Source organism: Lolium perenne, chromosome 2, assembly GCF_019359855.2.
Source record: "Lolium perenne isolate Kyuss_39 chromosome 2, Kyuss_2.0, whole genome shotgun sequence".
Classification (NCBI taxonomy): domain Eukaryota; kingdom Viridiplantae; phylum Streptophyta; class Magnoliopsida; order Poales; family Poaceae; genus Lolium; species Lolium perenne.
Genome location: NC_067245.2, coordinates 181,786,900 through 181,806,310, shown reverse-complemented (window position 1 = coordinate 181,806,310; position 19,411 = coordinate 181,786,900). Strand labels below are relative to the sequence as shown.

Genomic DNA, 19,411 nt, shown 5'->3' with positions numbered 1-19,411 from the left:
CTCCACAATATTCAATGTTCATGTTTAAATAACCTTAGAGTGCATGACAGATCAACATAACCAAACCAAGTACTAACATAGCATGCACACTGTCACCTTCACACTATGAAAGGAGGAATAGATCACATCAATACCATCATAGCAATAGTTAACTTCATAATCTACAAGAGATCACAATCATAGCCCACGCCAAATACTACACGGTGCACACACTGTCACCATTACACCGTGCAGGAGGAATAAACTACTTTAATAACATCACTAGAGTAGCACATAGATGAATAGTGATACAAAACACATTGCAATCATAAAGAGATATAAATAAGCACTTCACTATGCTATTCATAACAGTGAATAAGTATTCTGTGAAATATAGCCTAAGAGACCCACACGGTGCACACACTGTCACCTTTACACACGTGGGACAAGGAGTCTCCAGAGATCACATAAGTAAAACCCACTTGACTAGCATAATGACATCTAGATTACAAGCATCATCATATGAATCTCAATCATGTAAGGCAGCTCATGAGATTATTGTATTGAAGCACATAGGAGAGAGATTAACCACATAGCTACCGGTACAGCCCCGAGCCTCGATGGAGAACTACTCCCTCCTCATGGGAGACAGCAGCGTTGATGAAGATGGCGGTGGTATCGATGGAGAAGCCTTCCGGGGGCACTTCCCCGTCCCGGCGGCGTGCCGGAACAGAGACTCCTGTCCCCCAGATCTTGGCTTCGCGATGGCGGCGGCTCTGGAAGGTTTTCTCTGGTTTCGTCGAACGTGTCGAGGTTTTTAGGTCAGGGACCTTTATATAGGCGAAGAGGCGGCGTCAGAAGGTCAACAAGGCGACGACACAACAGGGGGGCGCGGCCCCCCCTTGGCCACGCCAGGGTGTCATCTGGTGGGCCTGTGGCCCCCCTCTGGCCTCTCTCGGGTGTTCTGGAAGCTTCGTGGAAAAATAGGATGCTGGACATTGATTTCGTCCGATTCCGAGAATATTTCCTTACTAGGATTTCTGGAACCAAAAACAGCAGAAAATAGGAACTGGCCCTTCGGCATCTCGTCAATAGGTTAGTTCTGGAAAACGCATAAATATGACATAAAGTATGCATAAAACATGTAGATATCATCAATAATGTGGCATGGAACATAAGAAATTATCGATACGTCGGAGACGTATCAGCATCCCCAAGCTTAGTTCCTGCTCGTCCCGAGCAGGTAAATGATAACAAAGATAATTTCTGGAGTGACATGCCATCATAACCTTGATCATACTATTGTAAGCATATGTAATGAATGCAGCGATCAAAACAATGGTAATGACATGAGTAAACAACTGAATCATAAAGCAAAGACTTTTCATGAATAACACTTCAAGACAAGCATCAATAAGTCTTGCATAAGAGTTAACTCATAAAGCAATAAATCAAAGTAAAGGTATTGAAGCAACACAAAAGAAGATTAAGTTTCAGCGGTTGCTTTCAACTTATAACATGTATATCTCATGGATAGTTGTCAATGCACAGTTCACACAAGTGTTTGCTTCTTGAGGTGGAGAGAAATAGGTGAACTGACTCAACATAAAAGTAAAAAGAAAGGTCCTTCAAAGAGGAAAGCATCGATTGCTATATTTGTGCTAGAGCTTTTATTTTGAAAACGTGAAACAATTTTGTCAACGGTAGTAATAAAGCACATGTATTATGTAAATTATATCTTACAAGTTGCAAGCCTCATGCATAGTATACTAATAGTGCCCGCACCTTGTCCTAATTTGCTTGGACTACCGGATCATCGCAATACACATGTTTTAACCAAGTGTCACAAAGGGGTACCTCCATGCCGCCTGTACAAAGGTCTAAGGAGAAAGCTCGCATTTTGGATTTCTCGCTTTTGATTATTCTCAACTTAGACATCCATACCGGGACAACATGGACAACAGATAATGGACTCCTCTTTAATGCATAAGCATGTGGCAACAATTAGTGTTCTCATATGAGATTGAGGATATATGTCCAAAACTGAAACTTCCACCATGATTCATGGCTTTAGTTAGCGGCTCAATGTTCTTCTCTAACAATATGCATGCTCTAACCATTAAAGTGGTAGATCTCTCTTACTTCAGACAAGACGGACATGCATAACAACTCACATGATATTCAACAAAGAGTAGTTGATGGCGTCCCCAGAAGCATGGTTATCGCACAACAAGCAACTTAATAAGAGATAAAGTGCATAAGTACATATTCAATACCACAATAGTTTTTAAGCTATTTGTCCCATGAGCTATATATTGTAAAGGCGAATGATGGAAATTTTAAAGGTAGCACTCAAGCAATTTACTTTGGAATGGCGGAGAAATACCATGTAGTAGGTAGATATGGTGGACACAAATGGCATAGTGGTTGGCTCAAGGATTTTGGATGCATGAGAAGTATTCCCTCTCGATACAAGGTTTAGGCTAGCAAGGTTATTTGAAACAAACACAAGGATGAACCGATGCAACAAAACTCACATAAAAGACATATTGTAAACATTATAAGACTCTACACCGTCTTCCTTGTTGTTCAAAACTCAATACTAGAAATTATCTAGACTTTAGAGAGACCAAATATGCAAACCAAATTTTAGCAAGCTCTATGTATTTCTTCATTAATAGGTGCAAAGTATATGAAAGATCTTAAACATGAGCACAACAATTGCCAAGTATCAAATTATTCAAGACATTTTAGAATTACTACATGTAGCATTTCCCAATTCCAACCATATAACAATTTAACGAAGAAGATTCAACCTTCGCCATGAATACTATGAGTAAAGCCTAAGGACATATTTGTCCATATGCAACAGCGGAGCGTGTCTCTCTCCCACACAATGAATGCTAGGATCCATTTTATTCAAACAAAACAAAAACAAAAACAAACTGACGCTCCAAGCAAAGCACATAAGATGTGATGGAATAAAAATATAGTTTCAGGGGAGGAACATGATAATTTTGTCGATGAAGAAGGGGATGCCTTGGGCATCCCCAAGCTTAGACGCTTGAGTCTTCTTAAAATATGCAGGGGTGAACCACCGGGGCATCCCCAAGCTTAGAGCTTTCACTCTTCTTGATCATAGTATATCATCCTCCTCTCTTGACCCTTGAAAACTTCCTCCACACCAAACTCGAAACAAACTCATTAGAGGGTTAGTGCATAATAAAAATTCACATGTTCAGAGGTGACACAATCATTCTTAACACTTCTGGACATTGCCCAATGCTACTGGAAGGTAATGGAACAAAGAAATCCACCCAACACAGCGAAAGAAGCAATGCGAAATAAAAGGCAGAATCTGTCAAAACAGAACAGTCCGTAAAGACGAATTTTAAAATGGCACCATACTTTCTCAAATGAAAATGCCCAAATTGAATGAAAGTTGCGTACATATCTGAGGATCACGCACGTAAATTGGCATATTTTTCTGAGCTACCTACAGAGAGGCAGGTCGAAATTCGTGACAGCGAGAAATCTGTTTCTGCGCAGTAATCCAAATCTAGTATTGACTTTACTATCAAAGACTTTACTTGGCACAACAAATGCAATAAAGTAAGATAAGGAGAGGTTGCTACAGTAATAACAACTTCCAAGACACAAATATAAAATAGAGGTACTGTAGCAAAATAAACACATGGGTTATCTCCCAAGAAGTGCTTTCTTTATAGCCATTAAGATGGGCTCAGCAGTTTTAATGATGCACTCGCAAGAAATAGTAGTTGAAGCAAAAGAGAGCATCAAAAGGCAAATTCAAAACAAATTTAAGCCTAACATGCTTCCTATGCATAGGAATCTTGTAAATAAACAAATTCATGAAGCATGATGCAACAAGCATAAAAAGATAAAACAAGTGCAACTTCAAGATTTTCAGCAAAAAGAGAGGTGTTTTAGTAACATGAAATTTCTACAACCATATTTTCCTCTCTCATAATAACTTTCAGTAGCAACATGAGCAAACTCAACAATATAACTATCACATAAAGCATTCTTATCATGAGTCTCATGCATAAAATTATTACTCTCCACATAGGCATAATCAATTTTATTAGTTGTAGTGGGAGCAAATTCAACAAAGTAGCTATCATTATTATTCTTATCATCAAATATAGGAGGCATAGTATAATCACAATAAAATTTACTCTCCATAGTAGGTGGCACCAAAAGACCACTATCATTATAATCATCATAAATAGGAGGCAAAGTATCATCAAAGAAAATTTTCTCCTCAATGCTTGGGGGACTAAAAAGATCATGAAAACCAGCTTCCCCAAGCTTAGAACTTTCTATATCATTATCAACAATGGTGTTCAAAGCGTTCATACTAATATTACTACCAGCATGCAAATAAGGTTCCATAGGTTTTTTAATTTTCGCATCAAACCATACATGTCTTAAATCAGGAAATAGAATAAGAAGCTCATTGTTGTCCATTGTGCCAAACTAGTGTAAACAAGAAACAAAAAGATGCAATTGCAGGATCTAAAGGAAATAGCTTCGAGCATACACACAACAGCAACAGAAAAGTAGCTTGTTGCCGGGGTCTGGTGTGTGTGTGCCGTTTACCTTTCCTCCCCGGCAACGGCGCCAGAAAATAGCTTGATGTCTACGGGTGCTTTTATTCTTGTAGACAGTGTTGGGCCTCCAAGAGCAGAGGTTTGTAGAACAGCAGCAAGTTTCCCTTAAGTGGATCACCCAAGGTTTATCGAACTCAGGGAGGAAGAGGTCAAAGATATCCCTCTCATGCAACCCTGCAACCAAAAAGCAAGAAGTCTCTTGTGTCCCCAACACACCTAATAGGTGCACTAGTTCGGCGAAGAGATAGTGAAATACAAGTGGTATGAATGAATATGAGCAGTAGTAACGGCGCCAGAAAAGTGCTTGCTGGCGTGCAGTTGATGGTAGTAATATTGCAGGAAGTAAAGATGCAGTAAAACAGTAAACAAGCGGCGATAGCAGTATTTAGGAACAAGGCCTAGGGATCATACTTTCACTAGTGGACACTCTCAACATTGATCACATAACAGAATAAATAGATAGATGCTAGACTCTACACCCTCTTTGTTGGATGATGAACACCACTAACTGTGTAGGATTACACGAACCCTCAATGCCGGAGTTAACAAGCTCCACAATATTCAATGTTCATGTTTAAATAACCTTAGAGTGCATGACAGATCAACATAACCAAACCAAGTACTAACATAGCATGCACACTGTCACCTTCACACTACGAAAGGAGGAATAGATCATTCAATACCATCATAGCAATAGTTAACTTCATAATCTACAAGAGATCACAATCATAGCCCACGCCAAATACTACACGGTGCACACACTATCACCATTACACCGTGCAGGAGGAATAAACTACTTTAATAACATCACTAGAGTAGCACATAGATGAATAGTGATACAAAACACATTGCAATCATAAAGAGATATAAATAAGCACTTCACTATGCCATTCATAACAGTGAATAAGTATTCTGTGAAATATAGCCTAGGAGACCCACACGGTGCACACACTGTCACCTTTACACACGTGGGACAAGGAGTCTCCGGAGATCACATAAGTAAAACCCACTTGACTAGCATAATGACATCTAGATTACAAGCATCGTCATATGAATCTCAATCATGTAAGGCAGCTCATGAGATTATTGTATTGAAGCACATAGGAGAGAGATTAGCCACATAGCTACCGGTACAGCCCCGAGCCTCGATGGAGAACTACTCCCTCCTCATGGGAGACAGCAGCGTTGATGAAGATGGTGGTGGTGTCGATGGAGAAGCCTTCCGGGGGCACTTCCCCGTCCCGGTGGCGTGCCGGAACAGAGACTCCTGTCCCCCAGATCTTGGCTTCGCGATGGCGGCGGCTCTGGAAGGTTTTCTCTGGTTTCATCGAACGTGTCGAGGTTTTTAGGTCAGCGACCTTTATATAGGCGAAGAGGTGGCATCAGAAGGTCAACGAGGCGACGACACAACAGGGGGGCGCGGGCCCCCCCTTGGCCACGCTAGGGTGTCATCTGGTGGGCCTGTGGCCCCCCTCTGGCCTCTCTCGGGTGTTCTGGAAGCTTCGTGGAAAAATAGGATGCTGGGCGTTGATTTCGTCCGATTCCGAGAATATTTCCTTACTAGGATTTCTGGAACCAAAAACAGCAGAAAACAGGAACTGGCCCTTCGGCATCTCGTCAATAGGTTAGTTCCGGAAAACTCATAAATATGACATAAAGTATGCATAAAACATGTAGATATCATCAATAATGTGGTATGGAACATAAGAAATTATCGATACGTCGGAGACGTATCACCAGCCTCTGCCACAACAAGAAGAACTCTGGGAGGGCTGCCTCATCCATGTTCGGCCCACAGTCCCTCGGCCATTGGCCGGCCAGGCCCTCTCTCACCGAGCAAGCGGTGGCCCTCCTACGCGAGACCATCTTGGCCACATTTGGTGCAATCTCCGCCACTTTTGAACCATCCAGCCACCGATCTGACCAGAACCGAGCCCGCTTACCATTGCCCAGAACATAGCAGGTGGCCGCATCGAAGATAGCGGTGCAGAGGCTGGGGATCTGAATGTTAAACTCCGTCCAGGCCTTAGAGGGGTCCACCTTCTGTAGCTAGGCCCACCAGCAGCGGAGAGCAAGATTAAGCAAGCGGAGGTTCAGAATACCTAGACCGCCGAGGTCCTTAGGTAAGGTCACCTTGTCCCAAGCAACTAAGCAGTGACCTCCCTTGACCTCCTGCCGCCCTTTCCAAAGGAAGGCCCGACAGATCTTGTGCAACGCCTCAACAACCTTCGATGGGATGTCGAGCGACATCATGGTATGCACTGGGATCGCCGAAAGCGTGCTCTGGACAAGAATGGTCCTACCCCCGCGGTTGAGGAGTTTGGCGCACCACGGTGGCAGCCTACTAGCTGCGCTATCCATGATCGGCTGCAGCTGGGTTGTCGTCACCTTCCTGAGCCCAAGGGGGAGGCCCAGGTACTTGAACGGGAACGAGGCTACCTCGCAACCAAGGATATAACTAGCCAGAGCCACCTGCTCCTGCGAGCATCAGATGGGGTGGAGCGAGCACTTGGCCAGATTGGTGCACAACCCCGACGCCACCCCAAAGTCCTCCACAATCGGTGTGCAGGTGCGCAGGTCTACCTCGGTGGGTCTGATGAAGGTAACCACATCATCAACATACATCGACGTGCGATGCCGGAAGCCACTAGCTGAGAGCTCGGTGAGAACGCCCACGTATGCCGCCCACTCAAACATGAGGTGGAGAACATCCATCACCGTGTCAAAGAGCAAAGGGGAGAGAGGGTCACCCTGTCGCAGACCCCGGCGGTTGTAGATGAGCTCCACAAAAGCGCCATTCATCAGGACACGGGTCGAGGCGGAGCTAAGCAGCCCCCGACTATTTGATGAGGACATCCCTACTACAGTACTACCTCCGTCATTGCAAGATGAAGACGATGCTGCTGTGAAGCTCAAGTCCAATGAAGTTAGGATTGGACCCATTGCAACGGCTCGTGCGAAGCTACTCAAACAACAGCTGAACTTGTTCCTAAGTGATACTTTGATCGATGAGAACTTTGTAATGCCTAAGTCCTATTACTTATGTATGATCAGGTATGAAGAGGGAGCAAGCATCGCACGAGGAGACGAGGAGCAGCTAGACGTGAAGCTGGACATGGAGCTGGACATGAATACATCCCATGGATGCGCGAGGGAGGAGCAGGAGGCATGCGCGAGGGAGGAAGAAGAAGTTGTCCAGGCCGGTGCCACGCCCGGTCCGACCGGCCACCACGCCGACCGACCCAGTCACAGGCCCGGTCCAACCGGCCCCCACGCCGGGTGAGCACAGTTCCGACCGGAACCTGCACTGGTGCCATCCGGGGCGGGTGTACTGCGTGACACCGCCTTGGCCCGGTCATGATCCGATCCCAGGCTCGGTCCAAACCGGACCGGCCAGTCCCAGGCCCGGTCGACCGGCCCCCAGACCGGCCGAGTCCAAGTTTGTCTCGACCAGATCCAATCTGGGTCGGTTTTCTGTGTATCTTTTTGACCTCTGGTCGTCCTGAACCTCTATATAAGTGCCCAGGACGCCCCCAAATTAGGTTTAGACCATGTTTAAGATAAACCCTAGTTTATAGTTGATTGCTTTGCAACTCTATCGAATTCTTGCACCATATTGCATTGATTTGGTGTTTGCTACTGAAAGTCGTGTGTGATCTGATGTTCCATTGGGAATAAGACGGTTGCAACTTACCGTTTCGTGGTCGGCGGCTACGTGCGCAAGTGTGTGGAGTTGCGAATATCTTGCAGGGTTGAGAGCTGTTGCATTGGCGACAGGGATTGATCGAGGGACTTCGTCGGCGTCATACAAGTTATCTCCACATTTTCATCATACTATCTCCGCTGTGTTCATTGTGTGTTCATCATCACCACCGTCTCTTACTGAGAAGATCGGACAACCCCATATCATCTTGGTATCAGATTTCAGTGTTTCCTCGGTAAGCCATCCACAATCCACCCCATAGTTGAGTTTTGAGTGTTTCCTATCCAGAAAAAGCCAAAAAAATATTAGGGTTAGGGTTGGCCATAGCCTTAGATTGCACTAATTTCAAGTTTTAGTTGCTTTTCATAGTTATTTTTACGTATCTTTTTCATTCATCTAGTATTGTTAGGGTTTGTGTTTCCACTATCATCTAGTTTTAGTTTTTGCTACTCTGAGTGCACATAGCATACAATTTGCGTGTTCCCAACCATAGACACAACGTTTCGATATAAGTGACTAAGAACTTTCCCATAAGAGACTAGTTTTACCGCTCGACAGGCTGCTCGTTAGGTTTTTGGTGCTTTGCAATTTCTGTAGGCTATGTTACAAAGAGTTGAGTCAAAAAAAAGCAAAAAAGCTACATAGCTGCGTGTGATAAAAAGAACAATCCAAAAAGAAAAAAAGTGTGAAGTGCTAGTAAGATTAAGTGAAGGCCTAGTTTACTTTTCTGCACCTGTAGTTGAGCAATCTGGTTCCTGTTTCGTTGAGCTTTGCTAGTGTCTCTCGAGTGCATTGCAACCTTTTCATCCATATAGTTGCATTGCCACATTTATCGCCTTGTGTGAGTATCATTGGTTGTCTACGGTCAGCACTATAGCTTGTTATTGATGCAAATAGGTAGCCTACCTACAACCCCACATATATCCTGCTTTGTCGTGTGATTGTTCTTATACCCTTGATATTCGCTTCGCTAGATCTGTGCACTAAGTTGTCACTACAAGTGGTAAGCAACACTAATTCACTTTGGAGCGGTAAGATTTCCTTTTCTTATCAGTTTTGAGTGAGTTGTGAGAGTACCACCATATATTTTTGATTTAGTGCACTAACCTACTAACCATGTCTTCTAGTGATGAGAAAATTGTTAACCAAAAAAACAAGGATGCCGCTGATGTGATGACATGGAGGGAGTATGAACCTGTAAGGGTATTTTACCCTTATCCATTATTTTGGTAACAATGACACCGTGCTAGAGTATTTGGCCTAATACATGTTTGTAAAGATAATCTCAGGTATTAGCCAAAGAGGCATAAATGGTGTATCAAAGGAACAAAGGCTAAAGGAGACCCCCACTTCGACAACAATCAAAAAGGGGTCTACAACAGGAATCCGGTCAGTGGCCCGGTTGGACCGGCCCGTGCGCCGGCAGGCTCCGGTCTGCCACCCGATCGACCGGGCGCACGACCGGGCGCTCCGGCGCCAACCGGCTCCTGCGCTGACGCCTTCCGGGCGATGTACTAGAAGACACGGAGGTGCCCCCGGTCGGGGTCCGGTCTGCCGCCCGGTTTGGACCGGCGGGTCCGGTCCACAGCCCGGTCGACCGGGCTCTCGACCGAGCGCCCGGCGCCAACCGGGCTCTACGCTGACTGCAACCGGAGGGAGTACTGCGCGACATTTTGAGGCTCCGGTTGGGGTCCGGTCTTCCGCCCGGTTTGGACCGGTGGGTCTGGTCCCTGGTCCGGTCCTACCGGCCCCTGCGCCGGACGCTTCGGTCTGTGGTCCGGTTGACCGGGATTCTCGGGAGAAAGCTGATGTGTCAAGTGAGCAACGGCCATATTTCAAGTGACACTATAAATAGCCATTCTCCTACCTATGAAAGCTTAGGCACTACACTACAAGCTGTTCTTGTGCTCTCTCTCTCATACTCCATTGCTAGAAACACCAAAAGCCTCAGATCTCCCTCCTCCTCCACCCAAACTCAAATCCCTCCGGGGAAACGATAGAGGAGGACCCAATCTACTGTTCTACCAAGCCAAATCTCATTCCCCCTTGTATTCATCAAGAAGCTTGCTCTCTAGGGTTCCTTGGAAACCCTAGGTGGGCAAGAGTGGGCCGGAAGCATCCGGGCTGTGGATTTGCTCCTGACAAGATTGTGAAGGTTTGGAGGCTACCTCAAAGTCTACCACAAGTGAGTGAGCTATTCCTTCGTGGGATAGGCTCCGGAGAATAGGGTGAGCCTTCGTGGCGTGGGGAATCCTTCATGGGACCTCCACCCCTCCAAACGTGACGTACCTTCTTGAAAAGGAAGGGAACACGGGAATACATCCTCGTCTCCGCGTGCTATCGGTTATCTCTAACCGAACTCCTTACTTGTAATTTAACTGCATGTGAGAGCCTTCGTGCTCGAGTTAGTTGTATCCTCATATAGGTTGTTTCACCTAGTTTGCATTAGGCTCACCTTTATATTCCGCAAAGCCTAATATTGCAAAGAAAGAATTAAAATCTGTAGAAACCTATTCACCCCCCCCCCCTCTAGGTTTACCATCTCTGAACTTTCAATTGGTATCAGAGCCTGGACTCTTATTAAGGGCTTCACCGCCTTAAGAGTGAGATGGATAAACTATTCGAGGGTCTAGATGAAGACTCTAACCTTTCGGTTAAAGAGATGAAATCTAGATTCTTGGCTTATGATGCCGAGAAGAAGAAAAAGGAGGATGACCTACAAAGCCAAATGGCAGAGATGACTGCCATGCTTAAGAACTTGACTAATGGGAATCCTAGTGGGGCTTCGGCCTCTCAAGGAAGTTTCCATGAAGTCAACCATGACTATCCCAAAAATCTGCTATGGAATCTCATATTCGCAGCTGTAGTGTGGAGTTATGGGAGATCATTGTTCATGGATACGGGGAGCCACATGATCCCGCTCGGTTGACCTCCACCGAATTCTACAACCGTCAACTCAATGCCTCCGCACGTGACAAGATTAGAAGTGGCATCAACCGCAAGCTCCTTGATCAAATCAATGACATTGACTCCGCTAAAGAGTTGTGGGATCGAATCGTAGTACTCCAAGAGGGAACCGATTTGATGCAATCAACTCTTTATGAGACCGCAAAGCAAGGGGCCCACCAGTTCATGATTCGAGAAGGAGAATTCGTGGCCGATGCCTATGCAAGGCTTGGTGCTCTTAGAGTAAGGGTCAAGGGACTTGGAGTTGAGAAGTACAATGACGGCTTCGAGATGAATGAAGCATTCATAAAGTCCAAGGTCATTGCTATGATTGCTGTCAAGCAAGAAGACACCAACCTTGCACTCAACTTGCAAATCATTACGAAGAGTGCTGATCCTAACTCCGATGACCTATTCTCCTATGTGGCCGCCAATGAAAACATGGCCAAGGCAGAAAAAAAGCTCATGGCACTCAATCGTGTTGGTGAAGCCTCACATAACCATGAAGCGTCACACAACCTTGCTCTCAAATCTAGAGCTGACCATGGGAGAGAAGAAGACTATGAACTTGAAGAAGATGAAGAGATGACTTCAACTAGTGACATTGCTACCGACTTTGCTTTCTTTGCCAAGAAGTACAAGGCAAAGTTTCCAATGCTCCTCAATGACAAGAAGAAGAAGAGAACTTGCTACAACTGTGATGAAGATAGACACTTTGCAAATGAGTGCCCTTATGAGAAAAGGGTAGACAAGCCAAAGTTCATCAAAGGGGTCAAGCCAATATTGAAGCCAAACCCAATCAACGATCGATACAAGAAGAACAAGGGAAGAGCCTTTGTTGGGGCCGAGTACTTGTCCGATGAAGAAGAGGAAGATGAGGAGAAGGAGGCCGGAGTGGCCGGTCTGGCTTTCTCTAAGCCCGGGTCACTCTTCACATATGACTACTCCAAGGATTACTCCACGGAGAATGATGTTGGTTCTTCCTTCATGGCAAGAACAACTCAAGATGTTGACTCCGATGACTCTCCCTCCTCTACAATCGTTGGCTCTTGTCTTATGGCAAGAGAAACCAAGGTAATGGAATCCCCACTTTCTTTCTCTAGTGTTCTTGATGATGAAACTGAAAATCAAGAAGAATTAATTGTGCTTAAGGAACTTTAAAATGTTAGATGCACCCTTCGTGGTGAAGCTCTTGTCAAGTTTGATTTCTTGATGGACTCCATCAAAGAAAAGGATGAGTCCATTGAGGAATTAGAATATCAATTGAATGAAAAAGAACGGAGATTCAATCTCCTAAGACAAGAGCTAAAAACCGAAAGGTGCATATCTCAAGGCCTTAAGCAACAAATCGAAACTTATGAACTTGATAAAGTTAAGGACCTAGAAACTATTGAAAGGGCTCAATCATTGACCCAAGAGCTCAATGCCTCAAAAGAGGAGCTTGAAGTTGCTCATGCTTCTCTCACTAGGGATCTTGACCACCTTGAAAGAGCTAGCAAGCTTGTTAAGGATGAGCTCAAGAAACTTGGAGAGAACCATGACATACTCCAAGAAACCTACAAGAAGGCTCTTGGATCAATCAAGGATCCCATTGTTGTTGAAAAGCTTGCTAGTTCCTCCACCTCTTTTACTAGTGAGCATGCTAAGCTTGTTGAGGAACATGTTCGTTTGCAAGAGGAAATCTCTTTGCATGTTGAGATCAATGCATATCCTGAATCCTTGGTGACCAAATATGGTCTCGACTATCATCCTAATGAATATTCTTGTGAGCAAGCAACTATTCTTGAGGAAAATGTTAGGTTAACAAAGGAACTTGCAAAGTTCACCACCGCCAAGAATAAGATGGCATTGGATGACCTTTTGAGTAAGCAAAGGTCAAACAATCAAAAGTTTGGACTTGGATATGTTCCCAAGTCTCACAAGAAGAAGAACTACAAGAAGGAGAAGCCCGCTCAAGAAAAGAACAAGAAGGTCACTAATGATGGCAAAGCCTCAAAGAGCAAAGCCGCTAGTGGTGATCGCACGGGGCCAAACAATCACTATGCTTTATTTGTTGATTATTATGGTGATGTTTATGCTAGCTATGTTGGCCCTCGTAATGGCTATGCTTATAGAGAGTAATCAATTTTGGTACCAAAAGATATTGTTGCCATTGCAAAGGAACCCATTAATCGATGGGTTCCCAAATCCTCTACTTGATTTTGTAGGGGTATTCCTCCGGTGGTCCAAAATGGGTGTTTGATAGTGGATGCACCAATCATATGACCGGAGGAAGAGGTGTGCTTGATCAATTCATTGAAGATATCAACAAGAAGTCAAGCATCACCTTTGGTGACAACTCAAAGGGAAAGGTACTTGGGTATGGCAAGGTGGCAATCTCTAAGGACTTGTGCCTTGAGACGGTCATGCTTGTTGAATCCCTTGGCTATAACTTACTTTCTATATATCATCTTGCCGATGCCGGTTACAATTCATATTTTACTAATTATTGTGTAAAAGTCTTTAGGAGTGACAATCTCAAATTGGTCCTTGTTGGATATGTGGAGAACAACCTTTACGTGGTTGACCTCTCGAAAGAGAGCTCCTCTCCCTCCACATGTCTAATGGCGGCCAAGCATGACGAAGGTTGGTTGTGGCATCGCCGCCTTGGTCATGTCAACATGAGAAATCTTAAACAACTCCTAAAGGGTGAGCACATTGTGGGACTAACCGGCATTTCTTTTGAGAAAGATCGTGTTTGCAGTGCATGTGTAGCCGGAAAGCAACTCAAGAAGAAACATCCTATCAAGAGTATCATCACCACATCTAGGCCTTTGGAGCTCCTTCATTTGGATCTCTTTGGGCCATCACATTATGATACTCTTGGTGGGAGAAAGTATGGAGTTGTCATTGTTGATGATTACTCAAGATACTCTTGGGTCTTTCTCCTTAAGTCTAAGGACGAGACCCATAGAGAGTTCATCACCTTCGCCAAGAAAGCTCAACGTATGTATGAATCCGAGATCAAGGCGATTAGGACCGACAATGGCACCGAGTTCAAGAACTACACCATGCAAGAGTTTGTTGATGATGAGGGCATCAAGCATGAGTTTTCAGTGCCATACACCCCTCAACAAATGGTGTTGTTGAAAGGAAGAACCGGACTATTATTGAGATGGCAAGAACCATGTTGAGTGAATTCAACTCACCCCACAACTTTTGGGGAGAAGCCATCTCTACGGCTGTCCACTACTCCAACCGGCTCTTCCTCCGCCCCCGCCATAACAAAACTCCATACGAGCTTCTCACAGTTAACAAGCCTAATGTCATGTACATTCGTGTCTTTGGATGCAAATTTCTTGTTAAGAACAACAAAGGAAAGCTTGGTAAATTTGAAACTAGAACCATAGAGGGCATATTTGTTGGATATGATGAGAACTCTCACGCCTGTAGATACTACAACCGGTCCACTGGGACTATTGAAGTATCTTGTGACGTGGTGTTCTTGGAGGATAATGGCTCCCAAGTGGAGCAAGTTGTTCCATGTGTTGCAGGTAATAATGATGATCCATCTAGTGCCATCAAGCATATGGGCATTGGACACATCCAGCCCATGGAAGTTCATAATGATGATCAAGATGATGGAGTAGAAGTATCAAGCACGGCTCGAGTGGAGCCTAGCTCAACTCAAGCCGAACCATCAAGTGCAACTCAAGAACCATCCTCCACTCAAGATGAGTCACATTCCGAAGAACAAGAAGAAAAATCCTCATTCCACTAAGCAAGACCATGATGATGATCAAGAGACATTCTCAACTCATGATCAAGCTCAAGTGTTCCCTCATGATCAAGTACTAGCAAGAGATGAGTTCATTGATCATGAAGGAACCATTCGGAAGATCAAGACCGCTACAAGGGCAAGTGACATGAAAGTAGATCAAGTCCTTGGTAGCATCTCAAAAGGAGTGGTAACTCGTAGACACCATGCATTACTTATCACTTATTGTCAACACCATGCTTTTGTGTCTAGTTTTGAACCACTCAAGGTACATGAAGCCTTGGTTGATCCGGATTGGGTAATTGCCATGCAAGAAGAATTGGAGTGTTTCACTCGTAATGAAGTATGGTCTCTAGTTGAGAGACCCAATGATCATCACATCAATGTTATTGGGACCAAATGGGTATTCAAGAACAAGCAAGATGAGAATGGCATTGTCATACGAAACAAAGCAAGGTTAGTGGCGCAAGGGTTTGCCCAAATAGAAGGTATGGATTTTGAGGATACCTTTGCGCCGGTAGCCCGTCTTGAAGCTATTCGTATTTTGCTTGCATTTGCATCTTTCCACAATTTCAAACTATTTCAAATGGATGTGAAAAGTGCATTTTTGAATGGTCCCCTAAAAGAAACCGCATATGTGGCTCAACCCCCGGGTTTCGAAGACCCATGCCGACCCAACCACGTGTATTTACTCCATAAGGCACTCTACGGTCTCAAGCAAGCTCCACGCGCTTGGTATGAGTTCCTTAGGGATTTCTTACTACATGATGAGTTTTGCATGGGTACGGTCGATTCCACCTTTTTCACCAAGAGGGTTAAAGGGGGTGGCTTATTTATATGTCAAATATATGTTGATGATATTATCTTTGGTGGAACTAACCCCAATCATAACAAAGCTTTTGAGCTATTGATGACTAGGAAATTTGAGATGTCCATGATGGGAGAGTTGAAGTTCTTCCTAGGCTTCCAAGTGAGGCAACTTGCAAAAGGCACCTTCATCTCTCACGAAAAGTATGTGAAGTACATGCTCAAGAAATTCAACATGACCAATGCAAGCCCAATGAAGACACCCATGCCCGTAAAGGGGCAACTTGGCTCATGTGACGGTGAGAAGGATGTGGATATAAAGGAATACCGCTCCATGATAGGATCCTTGCTCTACCTTTGTGCCTCTAGGCCGGATATCATGCTAAGTGTAGGGATGTGTGCTCGTTTTCAATCCGCTCCTAAGGAGAGCCATTTAATGGCGGTCAAACGGATTCTAAGATACCTTGTTCTCACTCCTAATCTCGGGCTATGGTATCCAAAGGGGTCAACCTTTGAACTCATTGGCTATTCGGATTCCGATTGGGCCGGTGATAAGGTTGACCGGAAGTCTACCTCCGGGGCTTGCCAATTTATTGGCCGGTCATTGGTGATTTGGTCATCCAAGAAACAAAACTCCACCGCTTTATCCACCGCCAAAGCCGAATACATATCCGCGGCATCTTGTTGCACTCAATTGTTATGGATGAAGCAAACCTTGAAAGACTATGGTGTGTCTCTTGGTACGGTGCCTCTTCTTTGTGACAATGAAAGTGCAATTAAGATCGCCAATAACCCGGTACAACATTGTCGCACCAAACATATTGACATTCGCCATCACTTCCTACGTGACCATGTTGCCAATAAGGATATTGATCTCACTCATGTGGGGACAACCTACCAATTGGCGGATATTTTCACTAAGCCTTTGGATGAAGCCCGGTTTGTTAACTTGAGAGGAGAACTTGGTATTCTTGATCCTAAAAACTTAGATTGAATAACTTCTTGCACTATATTCTTGCATTTATCTTGCTATCTAGCTTAGAGGCACAACACATATGGGGATAGTCATCTTACCATGTCTTGGTATGATGCATACCTATGTGTGCAACATAAATAGACCCAATGTCATTATATGGACCCAAGCATGTCTCTTCGAGGTCTCATGACATTTGCGCTTTCACATAGGGGGAGTAATCCCCCGCCCCTCATTGAGCCTCAATTACAACTTGACTTGACTATATAAGGCTAAATGATCTTATTGCAAAAAACACTTCAAAATGACTTATGATTCTTGATATATATTTCGAATCATGCCCATTGTTGCTATTTACATCTTGTTTGGATTTTCATTCCAATGGGTATGCCTAGAGAACTTTGTGTTTCCAACCCCATGTCTATGCTAATCTCATCATCATCTATCTATCTATATGTACATGTCATCATCTGAGCATTCATACACATTTACACAAAGAATAGGGGCAAAACGAGGCAAAACAAGACAAAACTGGGCATAATGACCCTGGCTGGTCTCTGGCCCGGTTGGACCGCTCTGCGCCGGGCCAGCCGGCGCCAGGCCCGGTCGACCGGGCGGTAAACCGGCCGTGCGGCTGGTTATGTTTGGAGGAGGTTACCCCTTGGGGGTCTTCTTCCTCACTTCCCCCCTCCACCATATCCACCATTGCCGCCGCCTCCACCATCCCCACCTCTTCCTTGGGCCTTCCCACCACTAGAAACCTCTCAAACTTCACCAAATCATAGATCGGGCCCTTTGCATCATCTCCACCAAGGGATTTGGTCCCTCTCAAGCTACTTTGGGAGATCTTGGGGATTTGGCTCTCAAGCCCTACCTAGGTGTTCTTCTTGTTCCCTTGAGCAAGGAGGACCATGTCTTCGGGTAAATTGTTCTCCCTTTCCCTCTATTTCCTAGTCCTCATCACACATTGCACATCTTTGAGAAAATTTGAGGAAATTTTAGGGTTAGGGTTTGTAAGTCCTTGATGGCGTGTAGTTAACACGTCCGTTGGGAACCCCAAGAGGAAGGTGTGATGCGCACAGCAGCATGTTTTCCCTCAGAAAGAAACCAAGGTTTATCGAACCAGGAGGAGTCAAGAAGCACGTTGAAGGTTGATGGTGGCGGAGTGTAGTGCGGCGCAACACCGAGGATTCGGCGCCAACGTGGAACCTGCACAACACAATCACAGAACTTTGCCCCAATGTAACAGTGAGGTTGTCAATCTCACCGGCTTGCTGTAAACAAAGGATTAGATGTATAGTGTGGATGATGATGATTGTTTGCAAAGAACAGTAAAGAACAATTGCAGCAGATTGTATTTCAGATGTAAAGAATAGGACCGGGGTCCACAGTTCACTAGTGGTGTCTCTCCCATAAGATAGCAGATGTTGGGTGAACAAATTACAGTTGGGCAATTGACAAATAAAGAAGGCATAACAATGCACATACATATATCATGATGAGTACTATGAGATTTAATCAGGGCATTACGACAAAGTACATAGACCGCTATCCAGCATGCATCTATGCCTAAAAAGTCCACCTTCAGGTTATCATCCGAAACCCCTCCAGTATTAAGTTGTAAACAACAGACAATTGCATTAAGTATGGTGCGTAATGTAATCAACACAAATATCCTTAGACAAAGCATCGATGTTTTATCCCTAGTAGCAACAGCACATCCACAACCTTAGAACTTTCAATCCTTGTCCCAGATTTAATGGAGGCATGAACCCACTATCGAGCATAAATACTCCCTCTTGGACTCACAAGTATCAACTTGGCCAGAGCCTCTACTAGCAATGGAGAGCATGCAAGAACATAAATAACATATATGATAGATTGATAATCAACTTGACATAGTATTCAATATTCATCGGATCCCAACAAACACAACATGAAGGATTACAAATAGATGATCTTGATCATGATAGGCAGCTCACAAGATCTAACATGATAGCACATTGAGGAGAAGACAACCATCTAGCTACTGCTATGGACCCATAGTCCAGGGGTGGACTACTCACACATTGATCCGGAGGCGATCATGGCGATGAAGAGACCTCCGGGAGATGATTCCCCTCTCCGGCAGGGTGCCGGAGGTGATCTCCTGAATCCCCCGAGATGGGATTGGCGGCGGCAGCGTCTCTGGAAGGTTTTCCGTATCGTGGCTCTCGGTACTGGGGGTTTCGCGACGGAGGCTTTAAGTAGGCGGAAGGGCAGGTGAGGGGGCCACACGAGGGGCCCACATGCTAGGGCCGCACGGCCAGCACCTGGGTCGCGCCGTCCTAGTGTCTGCCCACCTCGTGGCCCCACTTCGTAAGTCCTCCGGTCTTCTGGAAGCTTCGTGCAAAAATAGGACCCTGGGCGTTGATTTCGTCCAATTCCGAGAATATTTCCTTACTAGGATTTCTGAAACCAAAAACAGCAGAAAACAGCAACTGGCTCTTCGGCATCTCGTCAATAGGTTAGTGCCGGAAAATGCATAATAATGACATATAATGTGTATAAAACATGTGAGTATCATCATAAAAGTAGCATGGAACATAATAAATTATAGATACGTTTGGGAC

The 19,411-nt window shown here is 44.8% G+C and overlaps 1 protein-coding gene across 1 annotated transcript; it reads right to left on the bottom strand.

Annotated features, from left to right (window-relative positions):
• Nucleotides 1-6,662: 6,662 nt before the first annotated feature.
• LOC139835681 (uncharacterized) lies at nt 6,663-7,469 on the bottom strand. Its single transcript, XM_071825540.1, has 2 exons — nt 7,197-7,469; nt 6,663-7,091 (listed from the first exon to the last, which is right to left on the bottom strand). The coding sequence occupies exons 1-2, from the start codon at nt 7,467-7,469 to the stop codon at nt 6,663-6,665; spliced, it is 702 nt and encodes a 233-aa protein (XP_071681641.1).
• Nucleotides 7,470-19,411: the final 11,942 nt, after the last annotated feature.